Genomic DNA, 12086 nt, shown 5'->3' with positions numbered 1-12086 from the left:
GGTCTGAATACTTATGTAAATGTCATATTTTGTTGTTGTTTTTAATGAATTTGAAAAAACATCTAAAAACCTGTTTTTGCTTTGTCATTATGATTGATGAGGGGAAAAAACTATTTAATCCATTTTAGAATAAGGCTGTAACGTAACAAAAATGTGGAAAAAGTCAAGGGGTCTAAATACTTTTCGAATGCACTGTAGGCAGGGGAGCTTTTCCCTGTTGTGACTGGGCAAACTGGGTTGCGTTAATAAGGACAGTGCTGCTTTGAGGAGGGGAATCGTGAACATCTTTGTCTCTCCAAGCAGCCATCCATAAATAATTCAGGTGTGGAGTTGAAGTAAGAAGTTTTGATGTCGCTGCATCTCCCCCTCTGCACCTTTATATGACTCACTGTGTTGAGACGCCTGAGGAGGGAGGCTGACAACTGTTGTCCTCCTTCGGCAGGTCAGCTCTCCTCCTCAGGTTACACCATTAAATATTCACCATGTACCTTTGCATAATTTACCTCGTCAACATACTGGGAAAATTACTTGGAGAAACAGAGAGACATTGTAAGGTCTGAAATGATGACAGTTGAATGAAGGTGGGAAGGTTATTATGGGAATTATTTACCTTTTCTGAAGAGAGAATGAGAGAATAGCCTCCCATTTTGCCTCACTGGTTATGGTGAAAATGTGGCACAAACCAAATAGGCCTACTTTAGCATCTTTGGTGGCTTCTCTTCAAATGCTACATGGCCAACATTTTTCACCCTGACTCTTTTCAGAGGCCATGGCAATACTGCTGAACTTTTACAGAGTTGGAAATCCATAAAATGAGGAGGAATGCCATCTGGAAGGTGTATGTAGTATCCCAGGGCAGGACCCTGGCGAGGCCTTCTGCTCTCTACTGATTTTAGATCAATGTTTCGGGAAAAGCTTGATTCTATGGCCTCTTGTCTGTTTAAATAAGAAAGATTATACGTTGTTGCTCTTTTGTGGCCAGTATAATGGTCCCCGTCATGTGATCCGGACTACAATTCCAGAGTGGTTACTGCTGCAGCCCGGGCCGGGCGCACATGGCGGCTCTTCCAACAGATGTTTTTAGTTTGTTTTGCAGTCTCTCTCTCTCTCTGAGCTGGGAGGCACAGAGCCAGAGAGGTGATCCATGACGCAAGCCTTTCCTTGTTGTTAAATGAACAAAAAATGTGCTCTGTGTGGAGAAGCAGCAGGTAGCCTAGCGGTTGAGAGCGTTGGGCCAGTAACAGAAAGGTTAATGGTTCGAATCCCCAAGCTGACTAGGTGAAAAATCTGTCGATGTGCACTTGAACACGGATTGCTCCTGTAAGTCGCTCTGGATAAGAGCGTCATGTAAAATGAGAATAAACATGGCTTGGTTGTAAAGATTCTTCTATTATTGTACTATAAACCTTCGGGGAGAGACGGGTGGAACTTCTAAATGCCATGACCAGCCATTCTGCATATTACGCTATCTGTCTACGAAGAGAGAATATGCAAAAATGTGTCAACCATTTCGAACAACCATGCAGCATGTACTATCATGTAGATATGATGCACTATAATGTGCTATCGTGTAGATATAATGTACTATCATGTAGTAGATAGTAACCGAAAGGTCGGGGTGGTTAGAGCATTGGACTAGTAACCGAAAGATTGCAAGTTCAAATACCCGAGCTGACAAGGTACAAAATCTGTCGTTCTGCCCCTGAACAGGCAGTTAACCCACTGTTCCTAGGTCATCATTGAAAATAAGAATTTGTTCTTAACTGACTTGCCTAGTAAAATAAAGGTAAAATAATTACAATTTTTTTAAAAGATCGAATCCCCGAGCTGACAAGGTAAAAATCTCTCGTTCTGCCCCTGAACAAGGCAGTTAACCAACTGCTCCTAGGCCATCATTGAAAATAAGAATTTGTTCTTAACTAACTTGCCTAGATAAATAAAGTTAAAATAAAAAAAGAACAAAGAAAGATATCATTGGTCATTTAAGCATACTGTAAAGTAAAGTTACTATGGCTCTTTCTATGGGAAGGACTTCAGTTTCTCCTTGAGGACACTGTTGTAATAACTGATAATAACATTTCCATCACTATTGGGTGAGAAGCAATAAACAGAGATTGTCCTACAGGTATATGTTATCCATTTGAAACCAAAGCTCTAGGCTACATCAAGGTGTTTCTTCAGCCTCATTTCCAGAGGATGCAGAAACATCCTAACATCTTTCTTTAGTCCTCAGCACGCCTGGCAGTAGAGCACATGACAGCAGAGCACATGACAGTAGAGCACATGACAGCAGAGCACATGACAATCCACTGTCTCTTAGCTTGAAGGAGTTGCACGGACGCAACGGATTCAAATTCAGGATTTCCAATCTCAGGAACTGCTCTCTCTCTCTCCTGCCTCCTTTCTTAAATGGAAGATGAAACCACTGACACTGTTGCTGCACTCCAAATGGCACTCTACTCTTCATGTAGTGCACTACCTTTGACCAGAAGTAGTGCACTATTTAGAGAATAGGGTGCCATTTGGGATACAGCCTGAGATAACATGCAGAGGGAGATGAATGATTATCAGCATTGATCATCTGCCATGGCTGCCATTATATATACACTATATGAGAACATTAAACCAATGACTTCAAGAGAAACAGACCTCTTTCTATTTTATTCAATGAAAAAAATGAGGTAATGAAATGAGGTAATGTGTCGGTTTTAACAGGGCATGCTGCTGCCCTTCTTTGATGTCCCATTATCTCATGGTAAAGCCAGTGCAGATGGGGGTGGGTTGAGAATGCAATGCTCTCCATGGTCTCCACCCGGATTCACCTGATTACACTCACCTCACTGATCAGACGTGCAATCCTGTGAGTGTGAGTGTGTTTGTGTGTGCACGTTTGCGCGTGCGTGTGTAGGCTACTTGCCTGCGAGCTCTTCCACCACTGATTGTGATTGTAAGAACAGGCTTAGAAGGTTTAGAATTAGGCTGATGTTAACGCCATATGTGTGGAGGGAGACATTCTGATTCAGAATCATTGTAAATGTCAATATCTCTGTCAGAGAGTGGCTGGAAGCTGGAGGGTTTGCTGCTCCATCCATCCCTACCCCCACTCTGTGTGGAGACAGCCAGCACACTCCAATGCTACAGCCTGGCTGCTCTGCTCAGAGTTATGCAACAGAGAGAGACCAGCAAGCTGTAGGCCTAAAACACACCCTCCCTCCCTTCCCTCTCCTCTATCCTACCCAATCCTCCCCCTCTGCCTGGCAACACCAGCCAGCAGCAGTAGGAGCAAAACTAGCTCAATTGAACTGCACAGAATTAACATAGGCTTCAGTGTGAGCAAACCACAGAAGGCCATCATGACATCATCACTACACTATAAAAGCGAACCACAATTGTGCTGATCCTTTGGACACCATTATTGCACGTTGTAACAATGTAACAGCTAAGTTCGAGGACAGTAGGTCTTTGTGGGTATTTTTTTAAACGACACATGTTCAAGTGATTCGGCTTGGAAAGAATGGGATGCATATTAACTGTTTTAAATAGGCCATTTTGCTTCTAATAGTCTGGGATTGTACAGGGACAAAGAACTGATCCCAACGCCTGTAAGGGACCGTAAACAGACATGTATTATAACATGGTCCTTGATGTGCTGTTTGCCACAGTGTAAATGTTACAAAGTTGCCAATAGCACCAGACAGTGCCAATTGATAACAGGCCGTTTATAATAATAGGCATGCAAATAAGTCTAATTCTAGCCATCACAATCTAACCTTGCTTGCCATGGTGGAATGCTCATCACAGAAATGTTGTTTTTGTATTGCTTGCACATCAGAACAGTGCTCTCTGTGTAGGACACTTTCTGAGGTTATTCTGCAGAATACAGTACAACTTTGGGCATTGGCTTGGGCGTTTGGACACAGATGCAGAGTCTATTTGAACGACCAACTCTGGACCCTGCTACCACTATATGGAGTTTAGGATAATAACATGCATTGTATCATTTAAGTAGCCTGTGCCTCCTGAACCTATGTCATATCTGTGGTGGCATGATTCATCAATGCGCAATGGTCGCTCTTGCACGCAATTCCATCTGCAGCCATGGCTGACTCAATGTTATAACATGATGTGGCCTTACCTCTTCCAGAATGTTGACTGTGTTCCTACAGCTCTGCAAACGGGTCGTGAAGCTGGATGTGGTCGGAGAATTGTAGTCCTCGGTTGTCTCCGAGAGAAACTCGGACACCGATATTTGATCAGGCATCCTTCAGCAGGGAATCGCCCAGAAGAGGATGGCAAGAATTGTTGAGAAAATCCTAAATCATGAAAAAACAACTGCCGAGGAATATTACGTGATGTCTAACCGTGTGTAACTGGGTGGAAAACTGATAGTTTAGGATACTAACTAGATAGCGAAATTACAAAAATGCGTCTCTTCTCGAATTACTTGTTTGGTTCTCCTATGACTTCACTGCCCCCAAGGGAAACGGGAATGGACACAAATTCTTCCCTTCCTCTCTTCTCCTCTCGCCCGAATCCCTTGCGCAAATAACCAAAACACAATCGCTTAATTACTGTCCTATGCTGCCTTGCTGTAAAATAGAATAGCGGATTCCATCATGTTTTGCTGATGTTCAATACGATACTTTCCCGATAATATTTTCTACAATCAGAAATATTTCTGTGAAATCAATTATAATATGTGCTCTCTGCAATCGCTGAATTTCGTCTCTTTTCTTCTCTTCTCTCCGTTTCTCTTTCGAATGCAACGCTGTCTTGACATTCACAACCACTCTCCCTCCCGCTCTCTCGCTCTCTCTCTCACCCACCTCTGATGACGGAGACAAACAAGGAAGAACTCTGCGCATGTCTATGATCTCGGACATAATACTCAGAGACAATCCGCAGTAAAAAAAACTACCTCTATTCGAGGGTGTACTGAAGTCATCGAATAATATGCTATGTGAAAAGGAAAATGTGTCCAATAATGAATATTCTAAGACTCTATTTGGCCTTTGCTATAAACAGTATTGTTTATGATCCTAAATGCCTATCTGCCTATATATATTTACCAGTCAGATATATATTTACAAATACCAATTGACTGTACTACTGTGTTATTAATTTTTAAAAATGGTACTTAATTATAAACATGTAAAATAGTTTATATTAATTGAAGCCTAAAGAAACGCATTAAAACCTAATTTAGCTGATTGAAAAACCTCAAAGGTGGCTCGTGTATTTATTATTGGGGAATTGCAGTCTATAAATACTTATCAAATCTATTGAGTTAAGGTACGAGGTCTGAAAAAGATTCATCCACAGGTAAAACAGTGATGGTAAATTACATTGAAGTGCGTGCCTGTAGTCGTGGAATGCCTGTAATTGTAGGGGTGCAACATTGAGAAAAAACATTGCTGGTGAATAACAAAAGTGTTCAATCAGATATGATAGGCTCTTGGTCAATTTACACTTACTACTAGACTAAAGCAATAGCACAAAGAAATATGATTGAAGGATTTTAGACACAAGAGAATAGTCTCTGAATATTATGAGGTGATACAATGTTTCAGTATCAACAGAATTTAGAGGGTCTTACCGACTCGGATTCCATAAAGAATCTTTAGATGAGAAATTTGACAGACGGTAAGAGGAGGATCTCATGACTTGACTGTCACCTTATAACCTAAATCAAATAAGAATCACATGAGCAGAGCTCTGTTGCTCTCTAGACATCAGAGATTGTGGTATAGCCGGGGGAAGAATCAAGATAACACAACAACACAACTTTGTATAAAACATGCCTATAGGCAACTAATAGTATATTCAGAAATAATTTGTACCACACAGGAATAGTACTCTGATGAGAAAGCATTGTTTTGCATACAGTAATACACATATTTTAAATAGGTTCATTTGTTAGCCAACATAAAAGTTCTAATTTTGGACTTATTGAAAATAATATAATGTCCATCTCTTACCCTTTGAAGAGCACTCATATTCATTTACATTACATTTAAGTCATTTAGCAGACGCTCTTATCCAGAGCGACTTACAAATTGGTGCATTCACCTTATGACATCCAGTGGGACAGTCACTTAACAATAGTGCATTCCAAAGAAGAACATGGGCTATTACGCCACGCCTCAACTTACCGAAATCGATGCACATCAAATTTGGAATCTGAACAGTGTGAATGTCCTCTTGATTGATGCAGAAGAGAATACTTGCTGGGCGCATCATATCAGGCTCATGTTGAATAGTCAACCAACAGGGGTTCAGTAATGGCTATACTTTTAACTTAAGAGCTGAAAGGAGAGAGTGATGTCCTCTAGCAATGGATCCCGTGAAGATCAGTCACAGTGCGGGCAGGAAGGGAGAAACCCGCCATGTGAGCAGGAAAATAGCCACTTACAATGAGCTGGATCTAATGGTAGGCCTACAGGAACTGAGGAAACCCAGAAGGCACTCAAACAGGAAATGTGGGATCTGGGTAAACAGAAAAAACCAAGAAGTTTCCTCGCTCCCTCGAGCTGATTTTAACTACAGCTGTTGTACCCAATGATGTATATAAACCCTGAATTGTTGATGCTATATATTGGCCATTGATAGGCTTTGGAGGCACTGGTCGGCTATATTTCAGATGGCACTCTCCAGTAGTAGCAGTCCTTCATAGGAATGAATGGAATTCTACAGTCTACAATTCTACAATGTTTCAAGAACAAAATTACATGTGTATAAGTATTTTGTTGTTGTAGTGGGAACAGTAACATTAGTAATCTCAAAATAATTATACTTTAAGGAAAATGTTTTAATATATGTTTTTATTTTATGTTAAGCTCACATAATATAATTTAAAATTATGCATTAAGGTGTATATTATAGAATAAATGTGTCAAAAACGAAAGTAGACAGTAATACATGCATTTATTTTGCTTCCAAAATGTTCTATTTTTTTTTTTTTTTTTTTTTTACAACACAGCGCCCCCTATCAGTTATTGAGTGTATATACACTCACCGGCCAGATTATTGGATACACCACCCCATTCACGGAAATTGAAAAGCTCTTACAGACAGTGAGTCAAGTGGCCGTGTCTTATTATATAAAGCAGGCAGACAGGATTCGGGACATTCAGTTACTGTTGAATGTTAGAATAGGCAAAATGAGTGACCTAAATGACTTTGAGTGTGGTATGATCGTAGGTGCAAGCCCTCCTGGGCTTTTCACGCATGACAGTGTCTAGGGTGTCCCGAGAATAGTGCGACAAACAAAAAACATCTAGTCAGCGGCAGTCCTGTGGGCAAAATCAGCTCGTTTATGAGAGAGGTCGAAGGAGAATGGCAAGAATCATGCAAGCTAACAGGCGGGCCACCACAGGCGGGCCACCATCAGACAAATAACGGTGCAGTACAACAGTGGTGTGCAAAACGGCATCTTGGAAGGCACAACTCGAAGATGTCATGCAGGTGAAAGAGGACCCAAAAGCGACTTAACAGAAACAGAGTTTATTTAAGTCCAAACAGGGAATAACAGAAATCCTCTAGTCTGTAGAGGGGAATAACTGGAGAAGCGGCCACAGACTGCAGGTCGCTTCGGGTAGGCGCAGGCCGTAGTAGACAGAGACACCTGCTCACACGCAGCATCTGATGAAGGCAAAAAACACGACAGGACAGGGCGATACACAATCACAGCAAAAACACGACAGGACAGGGCGAAACGCAATCACAGCATGGTGAATACTAAACAAGGAACCGACGGGACAGGAACGGAACACAAAGGAATAAATAGGGACTCTAATCAGGGGAAAGGATCGGGAACAGGTGTGGGAAGACTAAAAGATGATTAGGGGAATAGGAACAGCTGGGAGCAGGAACGGAACGATAGAGAGAAGAGAGAGCGAGAGAGTGAGAGAGGGAGGGGGAGAGAGAGGGATAGAAGGAGGGAAAGAACCAAATAAGACCAGCAGAGGGAAACGAATAGAATGGGGAGCACAGGGACAAGACATGATAATAAATGACAAACATGACAGTACCCCCCACTCACCGAGCGCCTCCTGGCGCACTCGAGGAGGAATCCTGGCGGCAACGGAGGAAATCATCGATGAGTGAACGGTCCAGCACGTCCCGAGACGGAACCCAACTCCTCTCCTCAGGACCGTAACCCTCCCAATCCACTAAGTATTGGTGACCCCGTCCCCGAGAACGCATGTCCATGATCTTATGTACCTTGTAAATAGGTGCGCTCGACAAGGACGGGAGGGGGGAGGGAAGACGAACGGGGTGCGAAGAAAGGGCTTAACACAGGAGACATGGAAGACAGGATGGACGCGACGAAGATGTCGCGGAAGAAGCAGTCGCACAGCGACAGGATTGACGACCTGGGAGACACGGAACGGACCAATGAACCGCGGAGTCAACTTACGAGAAGCTGTCGTAAGAGGAAGGTTGCGAGTGGAAAGCCACACTCTCTGGCCGCAACAATACCTTGGACTCTTAATCCTGCGTTTATTGGCGGCTCTCACAGTCTTCCCCGCAGACAAAGGCAGACCGGTAATGAAGTCTAAGGCGATGTGAGACCCTGGTCGAGAAGGAATGGGGAGCGGTCTGAGACGACCGGCAGGAGGAGAGTTACCCGACTTAGTCTGCGCGCAGTCCGAACAAGCAGCCACGAAACGGCGCGTGTCACGCTCCTGAGTCGGCCACCAAAAGCGCTGGCGAATAGACGCAAGAGTGCCTCGAACACCGGGATGACCAGCTAACTTGGCAGAGTGAGCCCACTGAAGAACAGCCAGACGAGTGGAAACAGGAACGAAAAAGGAGGTTACTAGGACAAGCGCGCGCGACGCAGTGTGCGTGAGTGCTTGCTTAACCTGTCTTTCAATTCCCCAGACTGTTAACCCGACAACACGCCCATAAGGAAGAATCCCCTCGGGATCAGTAGAAGCCACAGAAGAACTAAACAGACGGGATAAGGCATCAGGCTTGGTGTTCTTGCTACCCGGACGGTAAGAAATCACAAACTCGAAACGAGCGAAAAACAACGCCCAACGAGCTTGACGGGCATTAAGTCGTTTGGCAGAACGGATGTACTCAAGGTTCTTATGGTCTGTCCAAACGACAAAAGGAACGGTCGCCCCTCCAACCACTGTCGCCATTCGCCTAGGGCTAAGCGGATGGCGAGCAGTTCACGGTTACCCACATCATAGTTGCGCTCAGATGGCGACAGGCGATGAGAAAAATAAGCGCAAGGATGAACCTTATCGTCAGACTGGAAGCGCTGGGATAGAATGGCTCCCACGCCTACCTCTTCAACCTCGACAATGAATTGTCTAGTGACGTCAGGAGTAACGAGGATAGGAGCGGACGTAAAACGTTCTTTTAGAAGATCAAAAGCTCCCTGGGCGGAACCGGACCACTTAAAACACGTCTTGACAGAAGTAAGAGCTGTGAGAGGGGCAGCAACTTGACCGAAATTACGAATGAAACGCCGATAGAAATTAGCGAAACCTAAAAAGCGCTGCAACTCGACACGTGACCTTGGAACGGGCCAATCACTGACAGCTTGGACCTTAGCGGAATCCATCTGAATGCCTTCAGCGGAAATAACGGAACCGAGAAAAGTAACGGAGGAGACATGAAAAGAGCACTTCTCAGCCTTTACGTAGAGACAATTCTCTAAAAGGCGCTGTAGAACACGTCGAACGTGCTGAACATGAATCTCGAGTGACGGAGAAAAAAATCAGGATATCGTCAAGATAGACAAAAACAAAGATGTTCAGCATGTCTCTCAGAACATCATTAACTAATGCCTGAAAAACAGCTGGCGCATTGGCGAGACCGAACGGCAGAACCCGGTACTCAAAATGCCCTAACGGAGTGTTAAACGCCGTTTCCACAGTCCCCCTCTCTGATGCGCACGAGATGGTAAGCGTTACGAAGGTCCAACTTAGTAAAGCACCTGGCTCCCTGCAGAATCTCGAAGGCTGATGACATAAGGGGAAGCGGATAACGATTCTTAACCGTTATGTCATTCAGCCCTCGATAATCCACGCAGGGGTGCAGAGTACCGTCCTTCTTCTTAACAAAAAGAACCCCGCCCCGGCCGGAGAGGAAGAAGGCACTATGGTACCGGCGTCAAGAGACACAGACAAATAATCCTCGAGAGCCTTACGTTCGGGAGCCGACAGAGAGTATAGTCTACCTCGAGGAGGAGTGGTCCCCGGAAGGAGATCAATACTACAATCATACGACCGGTGAGGAGGAAGGGAGTTGGCTCGGGACCGACTGAAGACCGTGCGCAGATCATGATATTCCTCCGGCACTCCTGTCAAATCGCCAGGTTCCTCCTGAGAAGTAGGGACAGAAGAAACGGGAGGGATGGCAGACATTAAACACTTCACATGACAAGAAACGTTCCAGGATAGGATAGAATTACTAGACCAATTAATAGAAGGATTATGACATACTAGCCAGGGATGACCCAAAACAACAGGTGTAAACGGTGAACGGAAAATCAAAAAGAAATAGTCTCACTGTGGTTACCAGATACTGTGAGAGTTAAAGGTAGTGTCTCAAATTTGATACTGGGAAGATGACTACCATCTAAGGCAAACATGGGCGTAGGCTTGTCTAACGGTCTGAAAGGAATGTTATGTTTCCGAACCCATGCTTCGTCCATGAAACAACCCTCAGCCCCAGAGTCAATCAAGGCACTGCATGTAGCACCGAACCGGTCCAGCGTAGATGGACCGACATAGTAGTACAAGATCTAGATGAAGAGACCTGAGTAGTAGCGCTCACCAGTAGCCCTCCGCTTACTGATGGGCTCTGGCCTCTTACTGGACATGAATTAACAAAATGTCCAGCAACTCCGCAATAGAGGCACAGGCGGTTGGTGATCCTCCGTTCCTCTCCTTAGTCGAGATGCGAATCCCTCCCAGCTGCATGGGCTCAGTCTCAAAGCCAGAGGAGGGAGATGGTTGCGATGCGGAGCAGGGAAACACCGTTGATGCGAGCTCTCTTCCACGAGCCCGGTGACGAAGATCTACCCGTCGTTCTATGCGGATGGCGAGAGCAATCAAAGAGTCCACATCTGAAGGAACCTCCCGGGAGAGAATCTCATCCTTAACCACTGCGTGGAGTCCCTCCAGAAAACGAGCGAGCAGCGCCGGCTCGTTCCACTCACTAGAGGCAGCAAGAGTGCGAAACTCAATAGAATAATCCGTTATGGACCGTTCACCTTGGCATAAGGAAGCCAGGGCCCTAGAAGCCTCCCTACCAAAAACTGAACGGTCAAAAACCCGAATCATCTCCTCTTTAAAGTTCTGGAACTTGTTAGAGCAATCAGCCCTTGCCTCCCAGATAGCTGTGCCCCATTCTCGAGCCCGGCCAGTAAGGAGTGAAATGACGTAAGCAACCCGACTAGAGTATGTGTTGGGTTGGAGAGAGAACACAATCTCACACTGCGTGAGAAAGGAGCGGCACTCAGTGGGCTGCCCGGAGTAGCAAGGTGGGTTATTAACCCTAGGTTCTGGAGGCTCGGCAGGCCAGGAAGTAACAGGTGGCACGAGACGTAGACTCTGGAACTGTCCAGAGAGGTCGGAAACCTGAGCGGCCAGGTTCTCCACGGCATGGCGAGCAGCAGACAATTCCTGCTCGTGTCTGCCGAGCATGGCTCCTTGGATCTTGACGGCAGTGTAACGAGCGTCTGAAGTCGCTGGGTCCATTCCTTGGTCGGTTCCTTCTGTCATGCAGGTGAAAGAGGACCCAAAAGCGACTTAACAGAAACAGAGTTTATTTAAGTCCAAACAGGGAATAACAGAAATCCTCTAGTCTGTAGAGGGGAATAACTGGAGAAGCGGCCACAGACTGCAGGTTTCGGGTAGGCGCAGGCCGTAGTAGACAGAGACACCTGCTCACACGCAGCATCTGATGAAGGCAAAAACACGACAGGACAGGGCGATACACAATCACAGCAAAAACACGACAGGACAGGGCGAAACGCAATCACAGCATGGTGAATACTAAACAAGGAACCGACGGGACAGGAACGGAACACAAAGGAATAAATAGGGACTCTAATCAGGGGA

The 12086-nt window shown here is 45.0% G+C and overlaps 1 protein-coding gene across 4 annotated transcripts in view; it reads right to left on the bottom strand.

Moving 5' to 3' along the window:
• The window catches only part of LOC124039764 (arf-GAP with SH3 domain, ANK repeat and PH domain-containing protein 1-like), a 69506-nt gene extending 63141 nt beyond the window's left edge, over positions 1–6365 (bottom strand). For 2 of the 4 annotated variants that reach the window (XM_046356106.1, XM_046356107.1), the window contains exons 1-3: positions 6153–6365; positions 5597–5683; positions 4136–4262 (exon numbers count right to left, since the gene is read on the bottom strand). In XM_046356106.1, coding sequence (XP_046212062.1) covers positions 4136–4262; positions 5597–5661 — 192 coding nt within the window. In that variant the 5' untranslated portion in view covers positions 5662–5683; positions 6153–6365. The remainder of the gene's footprint in view (positions 1–4135; positions 4263–5596; positions 5684–6152) is intronic. The other 2 variants (XM_046356109.1, XM_046356108.1) reach the window with 1 other exon arrangement.
• Positions 6366–12086: the final 5721 nt, after the last annotated feature.

The sequence above is a fragment of the Oncorhynchus gorbuscha genome, linkage group LG07 (assembly GCF_021184085.1).
Source record: "Oncorhynchus gorbuscha isolate QuinsamMale2020 ecotype Even-year linkage group LG07, OgorEven_v1.0, whole genome shotgun sequence".
NCBI lineage: Eukaryota > Metazoa > Chordata > Actinopteri > Salmoniformes > Salmonidae > Oncorhynchus > Oncorhynchus gorbuscha.
The sequence above is the reverse complement of the archived record's forward strand: the minus strand, read 5'-3'. Positions and strand labels throughout refer to the sequence as shown.